This window comes from Lissotriton helveticus, chromosome 7 (genome assembly GCF_964261635.1).
Source record: "Lissotriton helveticus chromosome 7, aLisHel1.1, whole genome shotgun sequence".
Taxonomy (NCBI): Eukaryota; Metazoa; Chordata; class Amphibia; order Caudata; family Salamandridae; genus Lissotriton; species Lissotriton helveticus.
This window is the reverse complement of record NC_136068.1, coordinates 139034661-139059157: the sequence shown is the minus strand read 5'-3', so window position 1 is coordinate 139059157 and position 24497 is coordinate 139034661. Positions and strand designations below refer to the sequence as shown.

The 24497-nt window shown below is 44.7% G+C and overlaps 1 protein-coding gene across 2 annotated transcripts in view; it reads left to right on the top strand.

Annotated features, from left to right (window-relative positions):
* LOC144768247 (targeting protein for Xklp2-A-like) overlaps positions 1-24497 on the top strand; it is a 124370-nt gene that overhangs the window by 49152 nt on the left and 50721 nt on the right. For both annotated transcript variants that reach the window (XM_078651768.1, XM_078651767.1), the window contains exon 9: positions 2628-2760. In XM_078651768.1, the coding sequence (XP_078507894.1) occupies positions 2628-2760 (133 nt within the window). The remainder of the gene's footprint in view (positions 1-2627; positions 2761-24497) is intronic.

Here is a 24497-nt window from a genome sequence, read left to right as displayed (position 1 = left end):
ATTCAGAATTGAAAATGAAAAAATGTAGCTTATTATATAAATGCAGTCTGGTATTCCAGAAGTCGTTGTTCCAAGTTGCGGAGTAATGATATGCGAAATCGCAACGATTCTCTGTGGGGGGAAAAACTTTGTTTACCTTTGAGAAATACTTTAAAATCTATTCTGGCAGCCCTCTGAGTTCATAAAGACATCTTTACTATTGTCCTGTCCAGAATAATCCCAAAATGTGTTGACAAAATGGCTGCTACAATTGTGACTTTAATATACTAGGTTGTTTAATGGCCATGTTATTTCTCTAAAATCATGCCATTTAAGTTGCAAGTTAAAGTATTTTCTTACCGGTATACCTTCAGAGCCATTCTATTCCAGCAGATCTTTATTTTGAATGTGAAGAGTGTTAATTTGTTGTAAGCGAGAGACTAAAAGATTAACCCATCTCTGGGTATTCTAAGCCTGTGGTGCTGTGCCTGGGTTATTAGGCCTTCATCAATGTAAGGAGTTTCAAGATAGATCGGGTCGAGTGAACCATTCTGGTATGGATGTGAATGTGCGAACAAGGAGGATTGTAGGTCATTCAACCAGTGCTAAAGAATCTGCAATTGGTTTTTACACTGCAATATCCGTACAAGTCCTCCATACAAAGGCCACCTGACGGGAAGTAAATGGGGTTACATGGCACTGCTACTTAAATGTTGATTCATAGGCTAATCTTAGAATGTTTTTCTAAGTTTACAAGAAACTGTCATTTTGATCACCGGAAAATGTATGTTTTGCTAGTTAGTGGTTCTTTTGGGACTGCTTTCACCTCTTATTGCTGGTATTTGCAGAGAATTTGCTCTTTTGGAATGTTCTGGGAAAAAAGCTCCAAGTGAAAAGTGATTTCATTAGCATTCTAGGGGAATGGTGGTCTTGCTACTCTAGCCACCACCATAGTCTGTATGTTGAGGTGGGAACAGATTAGCCACCACTATAATCTGTATGCTGAGGTGGGACCAGATTAAGACTCCAATGAACCTTGCAGAATCTATTTCTTTGCAATGGTTACAATTTGTTTTGGTGAGTCATAGTATGTAGGCTAGTGTTTCACTCTTTGCTAAAGAGCCGGTCTGGGCAATGCTCTTTAGTATGCCAAGGGCCACAGGCCAGGTGGCAATAGTTTGACTTCTGTCATGTTTTGATGCAAGGTTGGACAAGTTGGCCTGTCTCTGAAATTGCTACAGTCATGCCAAGTACACAGGTAGCTCTGAAGATGGAAAACCTGACAAACCTACAGCCCTCTGCACGACACCTGGTCCACTCACTACCTTTGAATGTTGAGGGACCACCTAAAAAAGACTCCTCAAAAGCCAAGTTCCAAACCTGTGAGATTGAACTACTAGTCCACCGATAAATGACCCAAGAACTGTCCTCCAGTGACAATTACTAGAAGGCAGTCTGATCATGGAGCCCATCCTATCACAATTCCCAAAGTGAATGAAGTCCCAAGAAGTGCCTTCTACACAATCCAAACTCTATTGATTCTTCCCACACCTTGGTTTCCCACATCTATAAACCTTTATGCACATTGTTCTCGCACAGACTGCAAATAGACTATTTGGGTGTGTAAAAGGTCAAAAGAATCCAAAAAGCAGCAGCAAGACAATTGCTATGCCAATGTCTGCCACATGTCCACCCCTTTAAGACCCTCTGTCACAGGTCCATTCATCTTTAAAGTAAAAGTCCCAGAATAAAACCCTTCAATCGAGCCTGGCACCTCTGCTGATCGCCCACCCAAGTGATTGTATTCTCCCCCAGCAAAGACCTCATCCTTGACCACCCGGAACTTACGAAGGCAATAAAGACCTTGCTCTGCCCCAACAAATTACTATTACTGAACAAGAGCATGTATTCCATCTGCCGCTCTTCTTGAACCCACATTGTGCTGAGGTGCAATACCTGACCTGGGAGCACTACTCTGGTCTTAACATACAACACCCACACACTTGCCATATAGGCCACACTAAGAGCCTATACCGTGAAATTAAGGAACACTTATACAGTAGCATGCTACCTGTCCTTAAAAGCACTTTGATGCCTGATCGGTGGTATGAATTGCTGCATCTCTTAATACAACATGCCAGCAGTTCAGCAAAGGCAGGTATGTATGTGCATTCCTGGAATGAATGAGTGGGTGTAGCAGGTTTTAATGGTAGTCCCAGGGATGGATAACTAGTGTGCTGCATCATTGAAGTTGTTTGGTTTGTGAACTACCTCTTTTAGGCTTCTGCTCTAGTCTGCTGAGGTCCAAAAGGTTTTAGCTCTAAGGTTGTGTAAATCAACAAGTCGAATGGGAAGGTGGGTGTATGTTAAGAATCTACATCTGACATTGCGGGCGGGGGCTAACTCTGAGACCTGCAGAGCAAGATGCTAGTGAGCCCTGACTGTGGCTTGTTTGGACGTGTAGTTTGTGAAGGTGTTTTACTGTGGGATGTTGTATGGACTGTGTCTTTGTGGTTGCGTAGTAGTAGAAGTTGTGTAAAGTTGGCTTGGTGGACTGGCTGCAAAGGGAGAGGGGTTGCTGGACGTTTGTTTGTTAAGCACTTCTGCTGCCCTAACATCTGGGTTCCTAAAGTAAATTTCCTTTTAAGGTCCATCATTTGTGCAATGTCTGAGAGCCAAGTCTGCTGATCCCAGAAGTCCAGAGTTTAGGACAAAACGCTGCAAACCAGTAACCTGCAAAAGTGCGGCTGAACGAGAGACTGGTGGGCAAAAGCTGCAGAAGTAAGTGGTTGCTGCATGCCAGTTTATTTCAGACGATTCACAGGTTTCTGTAATCAAAACCTCTGTTCCCTCAGTTCATATTTACCTGCATTATGAATATTTGTATATTGCTACGGCGTATCCCTCTGTTGCCTTAATGGGATTGTTTTAATGTTCGCAAAAGGTACGTTGTTGCATAGAGACCAGTAGCTGCAATCCACTTCAAATTTAAGTTTAACTACCATGATGCTCCCAGATAGGTTGTAATCCACAGCAGTGAATTTATCGTTGAACAGGGTGGTCTTCAGGCTTGTTGCAGTTCCATTATTTCAGACCTAGATTGCTTTGGCCTCTGCGTCTAGGTTCCATGGCAGAGTTTTTTTAAAATATAAATTATGTACTTTTATTGTATACATTTGGCATGTTGGGTAATTGTAGGAAAGGGTCATATGTATTATGTCTGGGTAGCCTTACCATGTTTTATCACAATTCCTCAAAGATGGTCCTGGGATTCACACTAAAAAATCCTTCTTAGTCCTCGTAGTGTGGAAAAGAGCAGTCCGGCTTTATCAACATAGTTTAGCATTTTACAGTACCCTTATTGTTCATAAGTAATTGACACCTCAATAGAAAGCCAAAACCAATTTATATAGGGTGTATTTATCTTGATTTAGAAACCAAACAAACAAAATTGTATATGTATACCCGCAGTTATAGATTTTCAAAGCAATAGAAAATAAATGCATGGGCTACAGCAGACCTTGAACATTGTAACTAGTAGTTGGTCATTAACCACAATCTGTCACGATCGAGTTATCTTTTACCCTTTTAGGATAAAGGTGGTGCATGTCTCGATACTAAGCCCCAACAGTCGGGTCAATTTTTCGTAGCCCTTGGAGTCTGGGTGCAAAGTCTGTTCCTTGTGCTAAACACCCCCTGCGATAACGCTGCTTTTTACTACTGTGGCAGTGCTGCTAAAAAGATGAGTCACGTTTCCGACATTGGTTGCAGGCCTTGTGGAATATCCTCTTAATGCAGCATCTAGTTAAGGGGTTGGTTATGGGGTTGATTGCCAACAAACCTTGGTAGCTGTAAGCACAGCAAAAAAGCTTCTGGTACTTCATTGGGTCTGGAGGAGTAATCTAGTGGCCTGAAATTTCGGGGCAGGCGAGACTACAACTCCCACAATGCACTGGACTGTCTGGATTTGGCAATTCCCATGGAGGACCCGATGGCCAGTGATTCTTTGGATCAGTTGAAGGGGGGGGGGGGGGGGGGAAATCCCTTAAATCCTTTAAATCCTTTAAATCCTTTAAATCCTAGATTTAGCGGTGTGGGAGCTAGTAGCCAATGGGCAGCTAGTCCTTGCATCTAGTTCGTCCCTGAGGTGACATATCTGGAGGTGTAGTTCACCTTTTCGACCCAGAACCCACTATTTCTGCCCTCCTGAACATGGTAGAATTCTTAGGTGTATATACCTGGCTGCTCACGCTGGAGGTGTGGCCAGCCATCCTGGAGGTGTGGCCAGCCATCCTGGAGGTGTGGCCAGCCATCCTGGAGGTGTGGCCAGCCATCCTGGAGGTGTGGCCAGCCATCCTGGAGGTGTGGCCAGCCATCCTGGAGGTGTACACCTCTTGCATACTAATTTCCCTGCCTTTCCTCTGCCTTCATGACTGGAGCTTCCACTTCATGACTGGAGCTTCCACTTTGCCTGGGGTGATTGATGTCCATGTCATTTTGTCCCCATTTACATCATCTGCCCATGCTGGGAGTGGAATTGGTTTGTCACATGGTGTTTAGAGCAAACTCATTGCAAGCATATCTGTTGGAAGCTCAGCGCCTTTTTCGCTAGCCCAACAGGGGTGTGCAGTGGGCATTGCCTAACTACATTGCTCCTGTGACTTTTTGTTCTCCCCGATCAGCCTTCCCTGTCCAAATCTCCAAATAACATCAGAACATCGAAGGAACTTCTGTATGTTTCTTACACCTTCAGTGTTGCCCTTGTGGGGCTGTTTCTTACACCTTCAGTGCTGCCCTTGTGGGGCTGAATCTTTTTCTGATCTCTTTGATTGTAGCTGTATTGGGACCACCTGACAGAGGCCTGTTTAGATTAAATGTGTAGACTTCATGTGGGTGAGGTCTCTGCGAGTTTCAGGCTCTTTCTTTTCATGTGCCGACCCAAACAGGGCTTGAAGACTAAGGCAGCTTTAATGCCGAAGGCGGTGACCACTTTTCATCTGAGGAAATCCATTCATTACTTTACAATCTTCCCTCTACTCCATCGTACTGGGGGGACCAGGCAAAAGATTAGTTCTGACAACCTGATTTTTGTTGGAAATGTAGGTAGCAAAGAGCAAGGCAGACCAGGAGAGGACCTAGTCACTCTGGATATTACTGTGCATCAAAATGTTATGCCCTTGCCAAGACCACCAGAGCAGAGTCTTCTTTTGCCAGGGTGGTTCTAGTGGCTTAGATATGGCCTGATCAACATCCTGTGACATGGTCAGCGACTGGCTGCTGCCCCCCCCACCCCCCCGATCCGGCACCCAGAAACATGAACATGAGGCCTGTTTATCTTTGGAAGGCGGGGGCTAGTCCCCCGGCCGTATTTATTAAGATATGAAATTAAAAAAGGTTTTAATTGCATGGTCAACAATTTATACAAAAATCAGCAGGACATTAGATACAATATCGTCAACAAGTTTGAGAGGCTAACCTTAACAAAAACTCTAATACATGTTTCCTAACCGAATCTAACATCCTCATCTTGATTTCTGGCCATATGGCAAGGTCGCTAACCGGTGTCAGGTCCTACAAGCTGCGCCTCACCTAGAGCTGTGCGCATGCGCAGCCGTGCCCCGGTAATTGCCCGGTTTACGCCGTGAACTCCATTTAACCACTAAAGGAGGGCCCTTACTCTGCGCCATCCGGTGACGTCATGAGTATGCGCGCGCGGGGTGGCTACCAGCCTAAGGAAAGTGTGACTACTCCGACCCGCGCCCCTTTGAAGCATCAATTACCTTGCCCCTGGAGTTCTAGGAGTGGCCAATGGCCCCTCCCCCTGGGCGGGAACCTCCATAGGATGATGCCCGCCCCCTCAGACCTTAAAATATGTGCTCACCGGTCATGACCTTACCGCCACAGGCCAGCATTGTTAACCGACGATCTGGCCTCCCCACCTAGACCCAATTCAGGAACGCGCCCGTTTGGCAAATCCCTCCAACCAGGCCCAGAGATTGTCAGACCACAAGACATTCCCCGCCTCATTCAAGTGAACTCCATCCCCCAAGTAGTACTGTTCACCCCAGATACACCCATGAGGTATCGTCTGCAACAGGGGGGCTCGAAACAGCTTGTCCAACTGTGTTGATCCTCTTTACCGAGTGAGTCAACGCCCTGACCGAATCCCCACCCCCCCCCCCCCCCCGCCACTGCCATCGAGGTATGAGTTGGGACCATACTACCATGCAACCCGGGCAGGTCCTGGCCATCCACCCCGCAGTTGAGATAATCTCTTCAATCAGAATGCGCCTCCCCAGTTTGGCCAAATCATTCTCCCCCAGGTGAAGTATCACCACTGACGGGGGGACGTGCCGGCGCGCTAAGAGCCCCTGGAAGAAGTCCCTAAACTGGTTGAGACATAAACCCCCTCTCCCGAAGAATGAGATGTCAAACCCCAGTTGCGCAGCCCTTTTCTTACGGTCACCTGAAAGAAAAACACATTCGGCCCGTCTCACATAGGAGTGACCCACAATCCAAACAATTTTCCTGAATTTATCCCGATGGTTGGTCCGCGATGATGTAGGTCGTTGCTGCCTGACGACAAATTCCTCCCCTGCGTAACAGGTCTGAGAAACTGACGTAAGCATCCCTTGGGCTGTCCACCTGTTGCAGCTGTTGTGATGTGGAGCACTCCAGATATCCACCATGGACCCGGCCATACATAAATGGAAAAGATAAACACAAACCATTAGTGTTTCTGGCGATAACTGCTGTACACGTGCTAGTCTTACATTGCCATCACTTGCTAAGTTTTAGATAAGATTAGCGCCAGCTGCATACTCATTGACACTTCCGACTGTAAGTGTTAAGCATAGCCTCAGTTTGTGTCCCATGTAGTGTGATTGGATTAGTGTTACGGAGAGTGTCCTGTAGAATGACCTTCATTAAAGAATAATATCCAGTGTGCAGTACAATGACCCAGTGCATGGGGGTCCCCCGTGATACAATCGCGCCCTCATGACTCCTTAAGGACGATACAGTGTGAAGTGCGGTGCCACGGCACAATCATGGCTACTAAAATTCTGCTGCAGACCAGGACATCACCTCTTATTCCTGTTTTTCTACCCACGTCTGTAGGCCATAGTATCTAGGTTCGAAAGGGACACTATGTGTGAAAGGACAGTATGTTCAACAGTGCAGCATCAAAGTCTTTACCCAAAAGGATTAGCACAGCCCTAACTATGCCAGGCTGTAAGGTGTGACATCCGGGGCCAGGGTGTGTAGTATTATCAGGACCCCAAGTAATCGGTCGTTAGTGTGGGGAAGTTCGATGCTTGCTGGAACTATCCGATCGGTTGATGTCATTGATCTTAGTACTCACCTGAGGTGACCTATGAGGTAAAGGCTTTTCCTTCGCGCGGGTCCCCATGTGTCACTCCCTTGAGTGCTTCCTGTTGGCCCCCGCTGTTCAAAGGCTGCAAGCCTCGTCAGTATGCCACAGAGATTGCCCAGGCCCCCTGTTCTAACCATGAAACTAAAGAAAATGTCTCACAATTTGCTTCTGCCTTTTCAGTACTTTGAGGCCTGGGGACACTTCACAGGAGGTGCCCTTTGTAAAATGCAACAGTGACCATTCCCATCAGGAACTCCTACAGTCACCCCACAACGACATGGATGGCCTGGAAATCTGTCAGAAAATAACTACATACTGACCTGGAAGTAGATGATTTCGAAAGAGATTTGCACCCGCAATTATGTATGAAACCCAAATGAGTCACCATGTAGCAAATATTTCCATAAAAATGTTCAGTGCCATAGATTGAGGACCACTGGCATTTTGTGATTCTGCGTTTTCACACCATTTTGCATTTATCACATTGACCACATAACTCGCCATCTATTGCATAACTTGCAGGGTTAACAAATTACTTTCCAGCTCAAGCGGATCAAAAGTTATAAAAATGTTTGCAATACATGGTGCTGCAATGTTTCACTCCCTTGGATAGATGAACTGACAGGAATTAGGTTAAATCTTCTTCATATTTTATATTTATTATTAATTATCTTTAGCAAGATGGTATCAATTATCATTCCATCGTGTTTGCAACAAACCATGCTGCCTAGCTGGTTTTTACTCACAGAAGTGCTGTGCCTTCGTTTTTCCAGTTACTAAGCTAGTATGTCGTAATTATGTGTCCCACTAGTCCCCAATGCCCGACCTGCTGCTCAAAAAACCTGCTGCCTTTACAGTCCACAACAGAGCGCGTTTCTCAATGGTAAGAGAACGGACTTGGTGTGCGGGCTGCATAACAAACAGCCGCCATTAAACTGCAGCAGCCTTGTTAATCAGTGTAAGGAAGTGTGAACTAACCATAAGCAGCTTTCACGCTGGCAAGATGGCAGAATAGAAAAGCCATGGATCAGTCCTGTACAACCGCCACATTATGACACAGAATGTGCCCACAGAGAAATGTGCACAACAGCGGCTAAAAGTACCCGTGAATCTACATCCCGCACCCGAATCTGCAGAACAATGAGCGATGAGCGCTTCTGCTACAGTAGAAAACTATTGCCATTGATCCTCACTGAACCACACGATTCATGAACATATACGGGAGTGAGCGCGAGCAGATGGCTGTGAGCATATAGCACATGGGCACCTCACTGCCCACAGCTAATTTGCATGACTGGCGCATTAACGTACCACCAAGTGCAGTCCATCTTAAATTACGAGCGCAGACAATATTGGTTGGTGCTACATTCGTATCCGTTTCAATCAATAGAGAGACTCCTAGCACCACTGACACAATTAAACCATGAAACTTAAGTAGCAGCTCTGCAAAAAAGAAAACCCCAAGTTCAGACACGGGCCAGCTGCACGTGCCATGTTCGGTATCCCCTTAGAATCGTGCCATCCCCCTGTCCTTGGGCTGTCTTCAGAAAAGAGGTCTTGAAAAACGTGCATGCAGAAAAATCCATCTATCGTTTTCATTTCATTCCGACATTACCTACGTTGATTGGGTGCTCCTAACACGCCGAAGTGCGCGGGATGCTAACCTTACACAGCACCCGGACTGTTTTCTGCCACGCACTTGCAGCAAACTCCCCCCATCGTTGGGACATGTGACTAGTAAAGAAGGTGGGCATCTACAAATAAAGTGATGCGATGTGTAATGTATGCTGGCACAGTGAGTTAATTTCTTTACTTCTATACCTGGATATTTCATATCCCATTTGTTCCTTGGTCACAGAAAAACTGCTTGGCTCAATAGTCTGTGCCGTAACATCCCAAGCTTTTACCATTGTACATTAGTCCATGTATACTCAGCGGACAAAACACAACCTATGTTATGACCCAATGAAATTGCTGTATACAACATGGAACCAAACGCTTTATGTCTCAGTACGGCATGCGAGAATAGAACTGCAGTTCTGCAGGCCTCCTTTCTAGAAGGGCTGTTGTGTGTGAAAGCCTGTCACAAACTTACTCATAATCATAAAACATGCGAGAGAGACCGTCCGTTAGCAATTGCAGCAGAGCCATTTAGAGTTACCTCTTCCCCATTTTAGTGTTTGTTTACTGATTCCTCTGCTCACTTTGGCAGTGTGCTTTCCCCGCATGGCGCTCTCTAAAACTGCCAAAGAAGTCCGTATTACCACATTATCTCTAAATACACCGTCTGTCACGTCACTGCTTTTGCAACCATGTGTCTCTGAATCATTTATTTTCAAAAATGCCTTCCCCTGGCGGATGCGCCAGTTATATATTCACGCCATCATGAACGATTGGCAAAGAATGTGCAGTCTATTCAAACGGTTTTATGCTTAATGCCTTTTAGATAATTAAAACAAATATGCAGACAAGCAAATTGCTCCAGGTCTAAATGCGGATGACATTAGGATGAGAGGAATGACTAGTGATAATGCGTGGGCATAAAATTATTAATTCTCCACCGCTCTGCTAACAGTCATCTTAGATAATTAAAATAAATATGCAGACGACAAGCAATTTGCTCTGAGTCATCGTGGTTTATGTTTATGTTTATGTTTATGTTTATTCAATTTGTAATGCGCACAAATACCCGAGGGTGTCTCGGCGCAGAGGATTTGAACAGTAAACTGAAAAGAAAAAAGTATTTATTGATCAAAAAGCCATGTTTTGAGCTGTTTTCGGAAAATAAACAAGGTTGGACTGATTTTAATACAAAGAGGAAGGGAGTTCCATAATCTCGCCGTAGCTACCAGAAAACGTCTGTCTCCCCAAGTAACTGTTCTGGTGCGAGGAAGGGGGAGCAGAAAATTAGATGCCGAACGAAGAGACCTGCTAGGGGTGTAAATCCTGAAAGCATTTCTTAAAAATTGAGGGCCTGAGTTATGTATTGCCTTGTATGCAATACAGAGGGCCTTGAATTTTATGCGGCTTCTAACTGTAAGCCAATGGAGTTGACGTATGGCAGCTGCAACAGATTTATACTTGGGAATGGAAAGAAGTACCCTGGCCGCTGCATTTTGGACTAATTGCAGTTTATCCACAACCTGCTGTTGGGCATTCAGCAGGAGGGCATTGCAATAGTCCAATTTCGAAAATATAAGTGTGGAGATCAATGTCATTCCTGCAGCCAGGGGTAAAAAAGGAAGTAGTTTTTTAATTTTCCTGAGGATGAAGAAGGAAGCTGAGGTCACATTATTGACATGATGGATAAAAGTTAGTTTGGTGTCAAATGTGACCCCCAGGTTCCTGACCTTGGCAACCGGTACCGGTGGGGGGCCGAGTTCTATGGGCCACCAGATGTCAGACCACACCGGAGACAGGTTGCCAAAGGTCATCACCTCGGTTTTGTTCGAATTTAGTTTAAGGCAGTTCCCCAACATCCAGGAACCTATGGCTAGTAAAGCCTCCTGAAATCTTGAGGCAACTGCCAAACCATTCTTATGGACCGCCAACACCAGTTGGGTGTCGTCTGCATAGGTGGTCAGATTCAGTCCATAAGTTTTTATGACCCTCGCCAAGTCCGACACATAGATGTTAAATAGTGTCGGACTTAGCGAGGATCCCTGGGGTACTCCACAGGGTAATGTGGTAGTAGGCGAGTAGAAAGTACCAAGTTTCACAGCTTGGGAACGGTTCGCCAAAAAGGAAGCTATTAGGTCTCTGGCTCGAAGATTGACCCCCAATGCTGAGACACGGTCGATCAAAATAGAGTGATCGACCGTGTCAAAGGCGGCTGAGAGATCTAGCAGAATGAGAGCAGCTGCCCCGTTATGATCTAAAGTAGCTCTGATCTCATCAGCCGCCTTTATCAGCGCTGTTTCCGTCCCATGGTTCCTTCTGAAACCAAATTGGGTGTCATCCAGCAAATGATGTTGTTCAATGAAGTCAGACAGTTGGTAATTCATGATTGCTTCACAGATTTTTGCTGGGAAAGGAAGAGCAGCTATGGGTCTATAACTAGCTGGTTCTAAAGGGTCCAGAGAAGGTTTTTTCAACAAAGGTTTAATTATAGTTCTCTTCCAGATCTCAGGGTACTCGCCAGTAAGGAACATGGAATTACAAATCTTGGTAAGAGGAAATGTAATAAGTTCACTGAGTTGATTAAATACCGATGCAGGGCACGGGTCCAGAGGTGAGCCTGAGGTAGTAGTGATAATGTATTTGTTAATTGTTTCCGTAGGGACAGGGTGAAATAAAGAAAAAATAGGGCTAGTAACAGGATTTGAAGTGTGTTGAGAATCAGGACCTTTAGTTTGAACCAACGATGTAAAGGTGGCATAGATACTAGTGACTTTGGTGGAAAAATAATCAGCTAGGGAATTACAAAGGTCTTGGGATGGCTCAACTACAGGGACAGAGGGAGGGGTGGATAACAAATTGACTATTTGAAAGAGTTTCCTGGAGGAATTTTGTGCGGACTCTATTTGAAATAGATAGTACGCCCTCTTGTGAGAGATTATGGCACGTTTATAAATGGCTATAGCAGCTTTATAAGTTTGTTTGTCGTGCAAATTATAATGTCTTCGCCAATGTCTCTCAAGATTCCTGCAGTGCTGCCTCTGCAATCTTAGTTCTTCAGAAAACCAACCCGCAGATTTAGTAGAACGGTTTGGAAAGATGACTTTAGAGGGAGTCGCTACATGGAGTGCGTTCACAAGCCATTCGTGAAATTTGGCAGATGATTCAGCTGGATCAACAGGAATCTCGAAGTGAGGTGTTGTAAGTAATTGGGTAAGCAAGGGGAGATCCAATTTTCTCCATTCGCGAATACTCTGAGGGATTTTTGATTTCAATTGTGCTGGATTCGGGCAATATACTTTGATACTAAAGATAACCGCATAATGGTCTGACCAAGTCAGAGGTAACACCTTAGCAAATGAGATAGCAGGATTATTAGTAAATAGCCCGTCCAAAGTGTGGCCGGCTTGATGTGTCGGAACTGTAACTAGTTGGCGTAATCCTAATGCTTCCAAATCAGTAATGAGTTGGATGGTATCTCTGTCCACGGGAGATTCAAGATGAAAATTAAAATCTCCCAGGACTGTATAGTCCGATGAGTCCATGCACATTTGTACAATTTCAGCAAGATTGGAGAGAAACTGAGTGCGTGTGCCTGGTGGCCGATAAAGCAGACAGCCCCTAAAAACTTGATTAGTATTAAGTGTGATGGAAAATTTAAGGGTCTCGCTGCTCAAGGTAGGAGTAAAATCAGTTTTTAAACCGAACTTGGCTTTATGGACTATGGCAAGTCCCCCACCCCTACCTACGGGTCTATCCATTTTAGATACTAGGAAGCCCTCAGGGGTGGCAGAGCAAAAATCTGGTCCAGAAGCAGCATCTCCCCACGTTTCTGTGATAAACAGGATGTCTAAATTTAGATTAGTAATCAATTCCCGAATTTCCAGACTGTGCTTTGGTAAAGAGCGAGCGTTAATAAGGGCCACTGTGTAGGGAGACCTAGGTTCTGTACAAGGGGTCAGAATCGATGGGGGGGGTTCACAAAATGAGAATAAACATATAGGACAAGAAATGCTAGAAGACATAGGTAACGGCACACAAGACAAAGGAGGGCAGTGATGTGAAGAGACACCTACATTAAGTCTTTTTAGCTGTTCAGCGGAATACTGGATACGAGTGGGCCGAAGAGGATCGAGGTATTGACCAGGGGGGGTGGCCCTGGGCCCGGTACAGGCGCGGACGGGCGCAGACGGGCTTGCCTTAAGCGCGCCTTCGGCGCGCTCTCGGCGCGCCCGCTGCGCTCGTCCGCTGCGCTTCCGCTGGGGCATGAAGTTTAAGTAGGCGAGGAGGCGAGCAGTGTAATTATTAGAATCCACCACAGTTATATGGAGGTATTCTGCACATAGCAAGGGCAATACAGTATTCCCTGCAGGCTGAAGTTAACATGAAGCCATTTCTTAAGCAGGGCGAATATAAAAAACTGCCGTTTAGGTAAACTGTACATATTAACATGAAAACGCAAGCTGAAGATGTTGGGATCGAACCCTGAAACCCTGGGCTGGCAGGCAAAGGCCTTGCCCCTAGGCCACGATGTCTACATTCTTACAGTGAGTTGTTTTTATAACCTATGCATTCATGAACGAAACCCAGACTCGTATAAAAAGCTGCAAGTGCAGGAAGATTGTGGGCGCTGTTTCAGTTCATTGTGAGAGCTGGCGCGGCTCCAAATTCACATTAACAAAGCCAGGAAACGGAGTAAGTCTGAATGAAACATAGATATGGTCGCAAAAGCTGTAGCAAACCATGAAATTTAAGCAATAATTCCCGGCAATAATTCGCCAGCCGGGGACAATTTTGCAGAAGTATTTAAATGATAAAAATAAACATTTAGACAATTATGTTGGTGCATGTCGCTATCCCACAAATGTGATCACCGATACTTAAATTGATTTACCCTCCAAAAGCACGCTAGATCACCCTCGCCGGAGCCTTCAAAGGCTGAGAGATAAGGCGTAAGGCTGTAGCAAAATTGCATATAATCGGGGCAGCTTTGCCTAGCATTTTTGCAATGTCCACAGCCGATTCCTGATACAATGCAGATTGCCAGAGGTCGCTTAAACATTCTCTACTCTTGCAGCGTTACATTAAACATACGCCTTAGGAGCATTTGGAGTCGAGCAGAGTTAATTTAGCTATTTCATCAGAGCTATTCAAACCATTCTCCCACCAGAGCGCAGGCAGTTCCTGTGCGTGCGTCCCGGCCACATTGATTAACACATCAAAATACATGCAGCAGTATCCCTAACCCGCATGAGGATACTTACACTCCGGTCGCCAACCCCAGGTATCGAGCACGGAGCCTCCCGCGTAGAAAGTGAGCACCCAGATGTGAACCTCATTCCGAGACTGCTTCCCACCGAAACCTTCTCCTGCCGCCGATGCTGAACGCGGGTCGGGCTCCCTCCTTGCTCTGACGACGCACACCAGGCCACTCTGCTCCACGAAGCCACACCGACGGTCACACGAACACCTACAATAGGGGAGAGAGAAAAATTACACCGCCCCACGGTGGGGCGAGCCTGGGAAACAAAGAAGCCCCGAGCGCGGGGCACAACGTGCTGTGGGGGAGCGTCCAGGGACAAGGGGGTCTCCCGGGCGCTCCCCCCTCTTTATTCCCAAGGGGCCAGGCGGGGTGGCGACGCCCCCCCGCCCCTCCAGTAGCCCGACCCGGACATCCTACACCGGTATCCGGGTCAGGGAGGCCGCCGGCCAATCGGTGGTGGGTCGCGCCCAAAGGCCCGCCCCCACCACCAAGAGGCACAAAGGGGGAAAGGGGGGGAAGCGGTCGCCGCACCGCCATGCGGGCAGGGGGGCCGAGGGCCCCCCCTTTTCATTCTGTGCAATTCACTTAGACACACTCATTTGGTTAGATACAGGGCGATTAACGCAACCTACACTCATGTAAAGTGCTCTGATACCTTTGGGTCTAGTTTGTGCTATATTACCCCCCAAAAATGTGATGACCTTGGCTGTTCCTTCCCACTTCTGAGTTTAATGAATAGTGGTTTGCGTAAGAGTGAAAGGAAGCTCATTTAGCTAGTTCTATCCTGCAAAATTTTAGTCTGACTGCTCCTTCAGACCCATAACCTGGGAGGTGCTACTGCCATATAGTGTATTAAACCAATATGCAGGTGGAAGTATCCATCGGAAGAACTATCAATCGGAAGAACTGTTACTTACCATCGGTAACTATCATTCTGGTTTATACTTTATCCACAGGCAGATTTGTCTCACTTCACACTAACCTGCCCAAACTGAAGGATGTTCGTAGGCCACTCGTTCGTACTATAAGGGTCCAAGTTAATTTGTTACACTGAGCGTCTCCGCCTGATTTAATGCTATCCTTGTCTGTTCCTTGAAGAGAAATTTATGAGTAACTAATTGTGCACACGGGTGGCTTTCTATGGTCCTAGTGAAGTTGCACCTGCACTGCATATAGAGCGGAGATGGTGCCAGGTCGGATCCAGAAACTGGCAAGTTTCTGGATCCAACCTGGAAATAGATTCAAAGGGGGTGATTCTGCAAGTGGATCTAGTATGCACCAGAAAGATCGTTGCCGAAGGGAAGTAACTTTTTCACTTGAATGCCCAGGTTTAGAGTGTCCCTGGGAGAAAAATCATTTTTTTTGGGTCTGGCTACACCAGTGAGCTACATTCTATGGCACCCCTTATACGGGGTTGTGTTTGTCTAGTTAAGGATCTGTGTTAATGAAACCTTTTGGGAGAGGTGCTTTGGTCATTTTGTCCATAGATCTATGGAGTCTGCTTCGGTTCAGTTTTATTTGTTTCGAAGGTAAAAAACCATCATAAAAATACATAGTAGTACATTATCACATAAAACATACTGAACAACATAACGATATTTTTGACAAAACAGAGCGGAAAGTTAAAAAGGGATTTTTGTGAATAATAGAAACAGAGTGCAAATATGACACAAGGCTCCATATGACTTTTTAGTTTCCTTCCTATCCCACCAATTTTATCAACCTCTTGTGTTTCTTAGTTTAAAAACAATTTTCAGAAAACTCATGGTGGCAAACAGAGTACGCATTTCAGTGGCTCTTTGCAGAAACAAAGCAGATTTAGCATGGATAATGTTTGAGTCTTTTAAAACATCCACTAAAACATGGAATATGGAGTCTGCTTATTCAAATAGTCAGACATTTCTGCTGAAAGCAGTTCTTGGTTTTACATATTCACTGTATGCACTGAGGTTCCTGCAGTGCATTTTCTCAGGAGTGATTGGGAAGCAATCTGGTGTGCAACCAGGCAGCAATCTGGTGTGCAACCAGGCAGCAGTGTATCAGGAAACATTGCAAAATAACTATCCAGGTGTCCAAATCGGCACAGTCTCAACTGTCTGTTTGTACAGCAAAGTGTAATGTATAGTTCTCAAGCTGACTATATTCCACTAGTTATTTATTTGGAATTGTGAAATGCTTAAAAAAATATCCCCATATTCATTATTATTATTATTAAGCGTTCTTATATAGCGCTCGATTACCTGTAGGCATCGCGGCGCTTGCCTTGGGAACCCGTCCTCGTTTTTCCCTGTGAGATACCCATACTGGGCATCCCCAAGGTGAAAGCCAGGCATCCCGCCGCGGGGGGGCCGTAGTGGAGATTAAGCAAGCTAATGCCCAGAGCTGCAGAGTGTGAACCTGTGACTCGAGTAGGCACCGAAACGAGAATTATCGAGTCCGTGGATATTTGGGCTCAAGACCCTGCCGCGTCAGAAATTGAACCCTGGTCCCAGGTCTGATCTCTGCTTCAGGGTCTGCCGCCTCGAACCAGTGAGCCACACTTCTCCATAAGAGTAAAGGAAAACTCTGCAGCGGTTTTAAACCATGTGGGGCGGGAGGGGGGGGGGGTATAAAACTGTACTCTAGGGTGGTAGCATGGCTGTAAGTTCTTCATAGTTTTCCTCCAAGGATTGTATTTTGCCTATAGGTTTTAAACAGGCTTCACCATTTGGCCGTAAGCAATCCCTGCAAATTGTCGGTGCTTAATTAGTAAAAATAAAATGTGTCTGGACCCTCGTTGGAAGCAGACTACTGCTTGCACCACCCACTGTCCCTGCCAGCACTGCCAATGACCTTACCAAAACTTCTAACCCTCACACTACTAGTGTGAAAAATAGACGATTCCATGTCCCAAAGCTCCAAGAATGGTTTGGGTGTCATTTTACATTTATTTTGAATTCAACTGCTCTATTCTAAATATGGCAGACCTCGCCACCATGTGGCAGACTGTCATAAGTGCCAGTGTTGACTATTGTGTTGGTGCCGAGCACCAGAAACCACCAGACTCAATATAAGCACATGGCAATACTGAACATCTTTCCCTGTGGGAAGACCTACATGTCTTGCTGTTTGATAATTGCATCATAATTTCCAAAGATTGTAATTGTGTATTCTATAGCTCACTTACTACCCCTGATTAGTGGAGATTTTGTATGGGGAAATGTGAAATATGAGCGGTAGACATGCAACTCTGCTAGTTTATTTATTTTATTTTGCTGGTTTTTATAGCGCTATGAATAAACTCCCGGTGGAGTATCTCCGCGCTTGTGACAGCCAGCCTAAAAAGCTATAGAGGTAGCAGGGAGTCTAAAATATTAGTTCATAATACATAAAAGAGAGGGGAATTCACTAGAATGAGCTAAACAAAAACGTTTTCAGTTGGATTGATGAGGATAATGGGGGGGATAGAAAAGGGTCTAGAAGGTGTTTATTTGGAGAACATAACAGCAGGAGGAGGTTTGGTATGAGTTGAGTGAAGGGGGAGGGGAGTCTGAAGAAAGGGTTTAGAAAGGCTAGTTTGGAGGATTTGAATAGTAAAAGGTTTGAGATGATGCAAGGAGGAAAGACTAGCAAGGGTTATTTTGGGGATCATCTTAGTAGAATGGTGTTTGCATGAGTCCCAGTGGATGTAGACTATGTATTTATAGGGTGAGAAATAGGTAGTGAATTTGAGATGCTGAATTTGGAGTTAAGATAAATGTGAAGATACAGAAGCTGCATGGAAGGTATATTTGTGTATGGTAATGTATCTAGATTTAAATTGTATTTGATAAAGTGTTGTACTTTAAGCTAATTTATTTTTGTTTTTTATTCCCTAGTGAAGCAATTGTAGATAAATAGTTATAAAAATATACTTATTATGCAGTGACCTATAAACCTATTAAACATAGAATAATATAACCAGAAGTAATATGTAGCTTTAAGCGGAAGTAATATCTATTTATAGAATAATATAACCATAAGTAATATGTACCTTTGTTAAGCGGAAGTAATATCTATTTATAAACATTATACATTTTTATACAAAGGAATACACATGTATAATCCAAATTGCTGCTTGTATACACGGGGATATGATGTATATTTGTTTGGTATTGGAAAAGCCAACTCTCGAGTAGTCTTCTGAAGTGAGTTATCCATGGAACTTATGGTGGGGGGGGGGGGAAGAATAGTTCCATAGGTTTGGCTGCTTGAACAGATGTGCCACCTATGGTTTTTAGGTCGAGCCTGGAATACACGCATCCGAAGGATGCGGTCCAGGTGGAGAACTATAGGTAGCTGACTCAGGGGAATGAAGGACAAGAAAGTGCCACGCGCTCTCCGGCTGGATTTCACTGCGTGCCCGTGCACCCACACATGCGCACATCACAGCCACACGCATACACAGCCAGATGCACACACAGCCAGACGCACACCCCCCCTCGCCGCACCTACACACTAGCGCACCTACACGCACACACAGACCCCCAGACACACACCAGCGCACCTACACTCACGCACACATACAAAGACCCCCCGGCTGCCGCCATCGCACACACACTGCATACACACACGCTCACACACAGGTGCCAAGCCCCACTTACCGCCTCAGCCGCCTCTCCTTACTTCTGCTGCCATCCACTCTGTGGGCGCGGGCTTCTCGCAAAGTCAGAAGTCCCGCCCCACGACTGCTGTGAGCGTGCACATCCCAAGACCGGAAGTTCGGGAGAGTGCACGCTCACGGCTTGTTTTTCATCTTGTGAATATTATTTTTTCCCCCGCCTCCTTTTCAGGAAAGGTTTAATTTGACGCGGTGAGCTTTTGGTAACGAGGTAGGGAGGCCGGCCGGGCCGCCGCGGCCGGATTCATTAAGGCCGGCGCTGCGCGCCTTCCATTACTTTACCATTATCTTAATTATAAACCTAATGGAATGTTGGCCCCGTGATCCTGGCCGCTGATTTGCTGCTTCGGCTGGGATTTATGGTCGGCAGACACTTGCCCAGCTAACAGGACAACTTAAAGTTTCGCGCTGCTTTTTCAATTTTGTAAAAATAAATAAATCCATAAATAGAAGTGTCTCTTTAACATGTCTAAAGTCGGATACCTCGTATACGCAAGGCATAGCTGTTACTTATCTATAACCTCCGCGCACCCACCCCACTAAAACCAGGGCAGAGAAGACTTACAAATTAATATTGTGTTTCGATTTAGAGTTTTTAGCGAGTACTCCATTAGTAGCACCTGTAGTTGTAGCCACACTGCGACGTATAGGCAAGGAGTGAAAAAGAAATAGAAACATGTGCTATTAATATCGTGGAATAAAGGGTTGCGGGCGTAGGCAGCGAAAGGCAGTATAGAAGTAAATTCTTCCCACCTTCGAGTTTGTTTATTTGCGATGAGACCATATTTCCTCAAGAGATACTTTTCTTCAAGATAATAGCGTCAGCTCGCATGGATCCATTTGTTACCGTGGTGATGTGCCCACTTTTGTTGGCGTGTCTCTGCTTCAATAAACCCTCTTCCTGTTATCAGCCTGGTGAACATGTCGCCGGGTTCTTCTGAGCTAATAAATAGCAAGCATCATCCCTTTCATCTGCTCCACGATAGCAGGGCCTTACAAATGAGGGTGAAAGGGAAAGTGCGCAATATGAATCGTACAGCTGCACTAATGGAGCGCACGTCCTGCTGAAACCAAAAAATTACATCTTGTCGATTTACAAGCAGCTGCCCAGCAGGTTTGATTTGCAGTCTCAGAGGGTAATGCATTTCCACTTTCGTCTTCTCTTTTCGTTCCCCAGACTTTGTAACAAAAAGAAAATGGGATTTTGGCGTAGTTTATTTTTGTTTGTCTGTGTTCTTTATTTTGTTTAATTATTTAAACTAAGCAAGGAATGACCATAATTATTCTGTATTTTATACCATGCTTTTTTTGAGTGCACATTCTTTCATACGTCATCCTCCTGTGCTCCATAACCCAACCGCAGGGTCAGTTCATTTCTCAAGCTTGTAAATTGTCATTCGGATTATGAGAAATTGTGTTATTAGTTTAGGGGGAAACCCATGGCTTCACAGGCAGCATCTGAGGTGACTGCACAAATAATATAGAAGACATCACTGATTGACATCAAGAATGGCGTTGTGTGGGTCACACAAGACAAAGGGCTCGGGAAATGGGCTGTGTTCACCCCTAGCGCTGCCCCATGCAGTGGTGGCACAGACCACACAGGACGTGGCCTTCATAGTTGAGAATAGAATAAAAAGGGTTACGCACCCTCTAACATGTTCCTAATGTGTTCAGGCTGGCCATGCCTCACTTTGTGTTCACGGGGGACCCAGAAGAGCATTGAACTGCACTGAACCTGGCACCTAACATGCACTACTTTGATTTTATGTGAATTACAGAACATTTGCTGAACTGTTAAATTGAATATTCCCGGAGATTTCAATGAATCTTTACTGCTTAATGGTACTTACTGGATTTCAATTAGTATTTTCAGTTGATAGTAAAAAATAAATATATATATACATATCGCTGTTGCTCAACAGAAATTTCTAACAGAGGTCGGCGGCGGACTCGCTGAGACTCGAGCTCTTCTTCCCATGGAGGTGGGCACTCTAGGGCTGCCCACTCAGCTCCCTTCCATCAACTCTTTCACTCCTTTATTCCATTCACTCAATCCCTCCTTTCACTCATCCATCATCCACCCTTTCATCCATCCTCCCTACCTTTCATTCATCCATCCAATCTTTCACTTAACCACCCATCATCTGCCCTTTTATCCAATTATCCATGCATGCTTTCACTCATCCATCCATCTATTAAAAAAAATTAAAAGCCATTGTTATTTATAATATCAATACATCTAAGTCACGTAAATACAACACATATTGCATTACAAATGCTATAGGTGTCCCATTTGCGAAAGTTAAAACTATTGGCATTGTAAATGACAAAGCTATTAATTTCGCTATTTTCAAAACCAACACATAAATAAAATATTTGTCAATACAATACCAATAGCTCAAACTTGCCTAATGCGAGACCTATTGCATTGCAAATGCTTCTTGTATGCTAGGGTTTTGATGCGAGATGCCAATCTTGAGCAGAGGTTCCTTTTGAATGTATTTGGTAATTATATTACTGAGGAGTGGTACTGTTCCATTTATTGCTCTGTGGGTGATACAAAACAGCTTGAATGTGGATCTTCTGGCAATCAATGCAGGGGAAATGTTGGCTTGTGGCTTTATATGTAAGTAGTCTGGCAGCAGAGTCCTAAATGAGCTGTGGACTTTTCATAGTTCAAGATGATCCGTGGTAAACGATTGACCTAATCTTGTTTCTACAGAACAAGATAGTAGCCTGGGCCTTGTGTGGAAAACCCAGGTGGGGGAAGATGCGTTGCAGAGTTTTTATAGTAATGAAGCTTGATCTTGCTAGCTTGTCCAATGTAGCATTCATTGATAGCTTGGGAGTCCATGGTAATTCCAAAGTTTCTTACTACTTAGATACTTTATGCTGTGTTCCCAGATTGTTGGGCCAGGCGGCGAGTTGGGTCATTTTTCCAATCGTCACCTGTATTTGTTTTGGAAGTATTACATTTGAGATGACTTCATGGCATCTACTGATCAATGGCTCTGGAAACTCATAAATTTGCTGTTGCCTCAATGTCTTTGGGGATTTCCAGTTTAAGGAGTATTTGTATCGTCTGCATAGTTACAGCATATAAGGTGAAATTAATTGCTCAATGCTGGAAATTACTTCATGTAGATGTTGAAAGGCATGGGTGAGATGATAGATTCTTGAGGGACCCCCTATTTTTGTACCTCCGTAGAGTCTTTGTATTTGTGTCCTGGTCACCTGTGTCAACAGGCCGCTGAGGTGACCAAGAAAAGTAGTGCAGCAACCCGGTTACGGTCAACTGTTTTTATAGTCATCCCACCTGGCAATTAAGTCCGGTTCTGTGCTTCTTCCTGGACAGAAACCTGTTTGGAGTCTGAAGTGTGGAATTATCTTCAATGAATGGTGACATATGGACGAATGCTGCGCTATTTTGTTTTAGTTTGCCCTGGAAAGGTCCTTTTTGTAATTGGCCTGTAGTTGTCTGGGTTAAGCAGGTATGTCTATTCTTTAGTAATGGGTGTACGTATGACTTTTTGTTATGATTTCTAGAAATATTCCTGTAGTTAACGAATTGTTGACTAGTCTTACTGGTGACAGCAGAGGTAGTTAGAAGGATTTTCTTGAAAGCTTATGGTGGACAGATCATAAACTTCATGCATAGGGAATACCAACACTTCTTTTTAATTCAAAGCTTGAAAATACGTTCACTTGACTGCCGAAAGGGAGGGGGAAATTGGAACAATAATTGGAGGCCTAGCACAATCAATATAAGCTCTGAACATGCACACATACCTTCATACGTTTGTATTTGTTTGTTAAAGCATATTTCATAGCTGGTTCTATTTTTTATTTAATTTTTTTACCAAAATCTAATGTGACTTCCTGAAGCCAACAAAGTATTTGGAATACACTGAGGGTCAGATTAGGATGGCGGACGGACCTTCCTCCGCCCGCCACCCCAGAGGTGGAGGGACCGTCCGCAGCGGCGGTCCCTCCGTGCAAATTAGGATGTGACCGCCACCCTGGTGGTCACATCCTGTATTTTTAACATTGCGGCGCGTGCTGCTTCAAGCAGCACCCGCCGCAATGTTAAAAATGCATGAATTACATTTACATGCACAATGCGGCAGGCACCGCGCGGTGCCTGCCGCTTTGTGCATGTAAATGTTGGGGAGTACCATAGGTACCCCCCATGTGCACCCCACCACCCTGGGGGCCCGCAACAGGCCCCCTAAAGCCAAAGTCCACATGCTTTTCCACGGCGGAAAAGCCGCCGCGGAAAAGCATGTCTCCGTGAACATCGTAATTTGGCTGACTCTTGCAGACAGTCACCAAATGGCCCTCCCCACCCCGCGGATCAGCGGCGGACGGACTGCCGTCCGCCGCTGGTCCAACCGCAATCCCACCGCCATCCTAATCTAGCGGTGGGTGTATGTGGCTGCGGCGGTTAATCCGCATCCTCCAGGCCGGCGGTGGCTTCCACTGGCCCGGGGGATGCGGATTAACCGCCATCCTAATCAGCCCCTTAATATGTGCAAAGAGGTTAAAATCTGAAAGGCAGAGATAGTTAAACTGGATACTAGCCTTACAAGTTTTACGCAATTAAAATGGATGAAAATCCCAATGTTTTAAGGTCTGAGCCGTATAGTAGTCTCTTCCACAAATAATTTATAGCCAGGTGATATGGCGGGTTAAGTACTTGCTGTAGAGGATTGGGACTTATCAATACTGTTAATTAATAGGATCCGCCTTTAAATATTATGGTTGTTCTAAGATCGCTACAAAAACCTGTTTATTGAAAATGCTTACCCATAATCCAAACTAGTACGTATTTGTAGAAATGTATCCTTCCATGTCCAAGATCAGAAATGAAGGTAACTGACTGGACGAAGTGATTGTATAAGTGAGATGTAGCACCTTACAACTGTAGTGAGATCCCTAGACTTTTGATCACCATCCAATATTTCTTGGCTGTCGGAATTGGCGTTGGCTAGCATAAAATGAAACATTACAAATAAAACAAGACTGGAAGGTGCCTGATGCATACATGTGACATCTTGCGGTAAATCTGTGCAGTTTTACACCTCTTTACTTCCCACATCACGTTTGCTCCAAGGATAAAAATCGTTGGATTGAGCCTTAAAATTTGAATTAACGATCTGATCAGTTGGAACAAGTTGTATATCGTTTCAATATGATCTTGATCAGCATTGAGCTGCATACTCCTAAAGAATGAAGGAACATTCCTATGATCCACTAATCTATTTTGTTGACTAATTGTATGTCATAAGTGGATTAACTCCGTGCGTCAAAAATATTGTTCACACCTTTCGCTACTATCCTCTAAGGATCAATTAACTTAAACCATCTTTTACTTTAGTTTTCTGAATTTTGACTTGTAATTCCCCACAGAATGAGGTGATCACAATCCGACCTCTTGAAACATAAATCTAAAATATTTTGCTAGTGACTATGTACCAAGAAAATAATGTCTATTCAATTTGGAGAATAAACAAGATGTATTATGAGCAATCATAATTACATTTTAAAATATGGATTTGTTTTATCTATTCATATTCTCACCATGCCTGAAGGGGCCTATATCTGACCCTCACTGTGAAGGT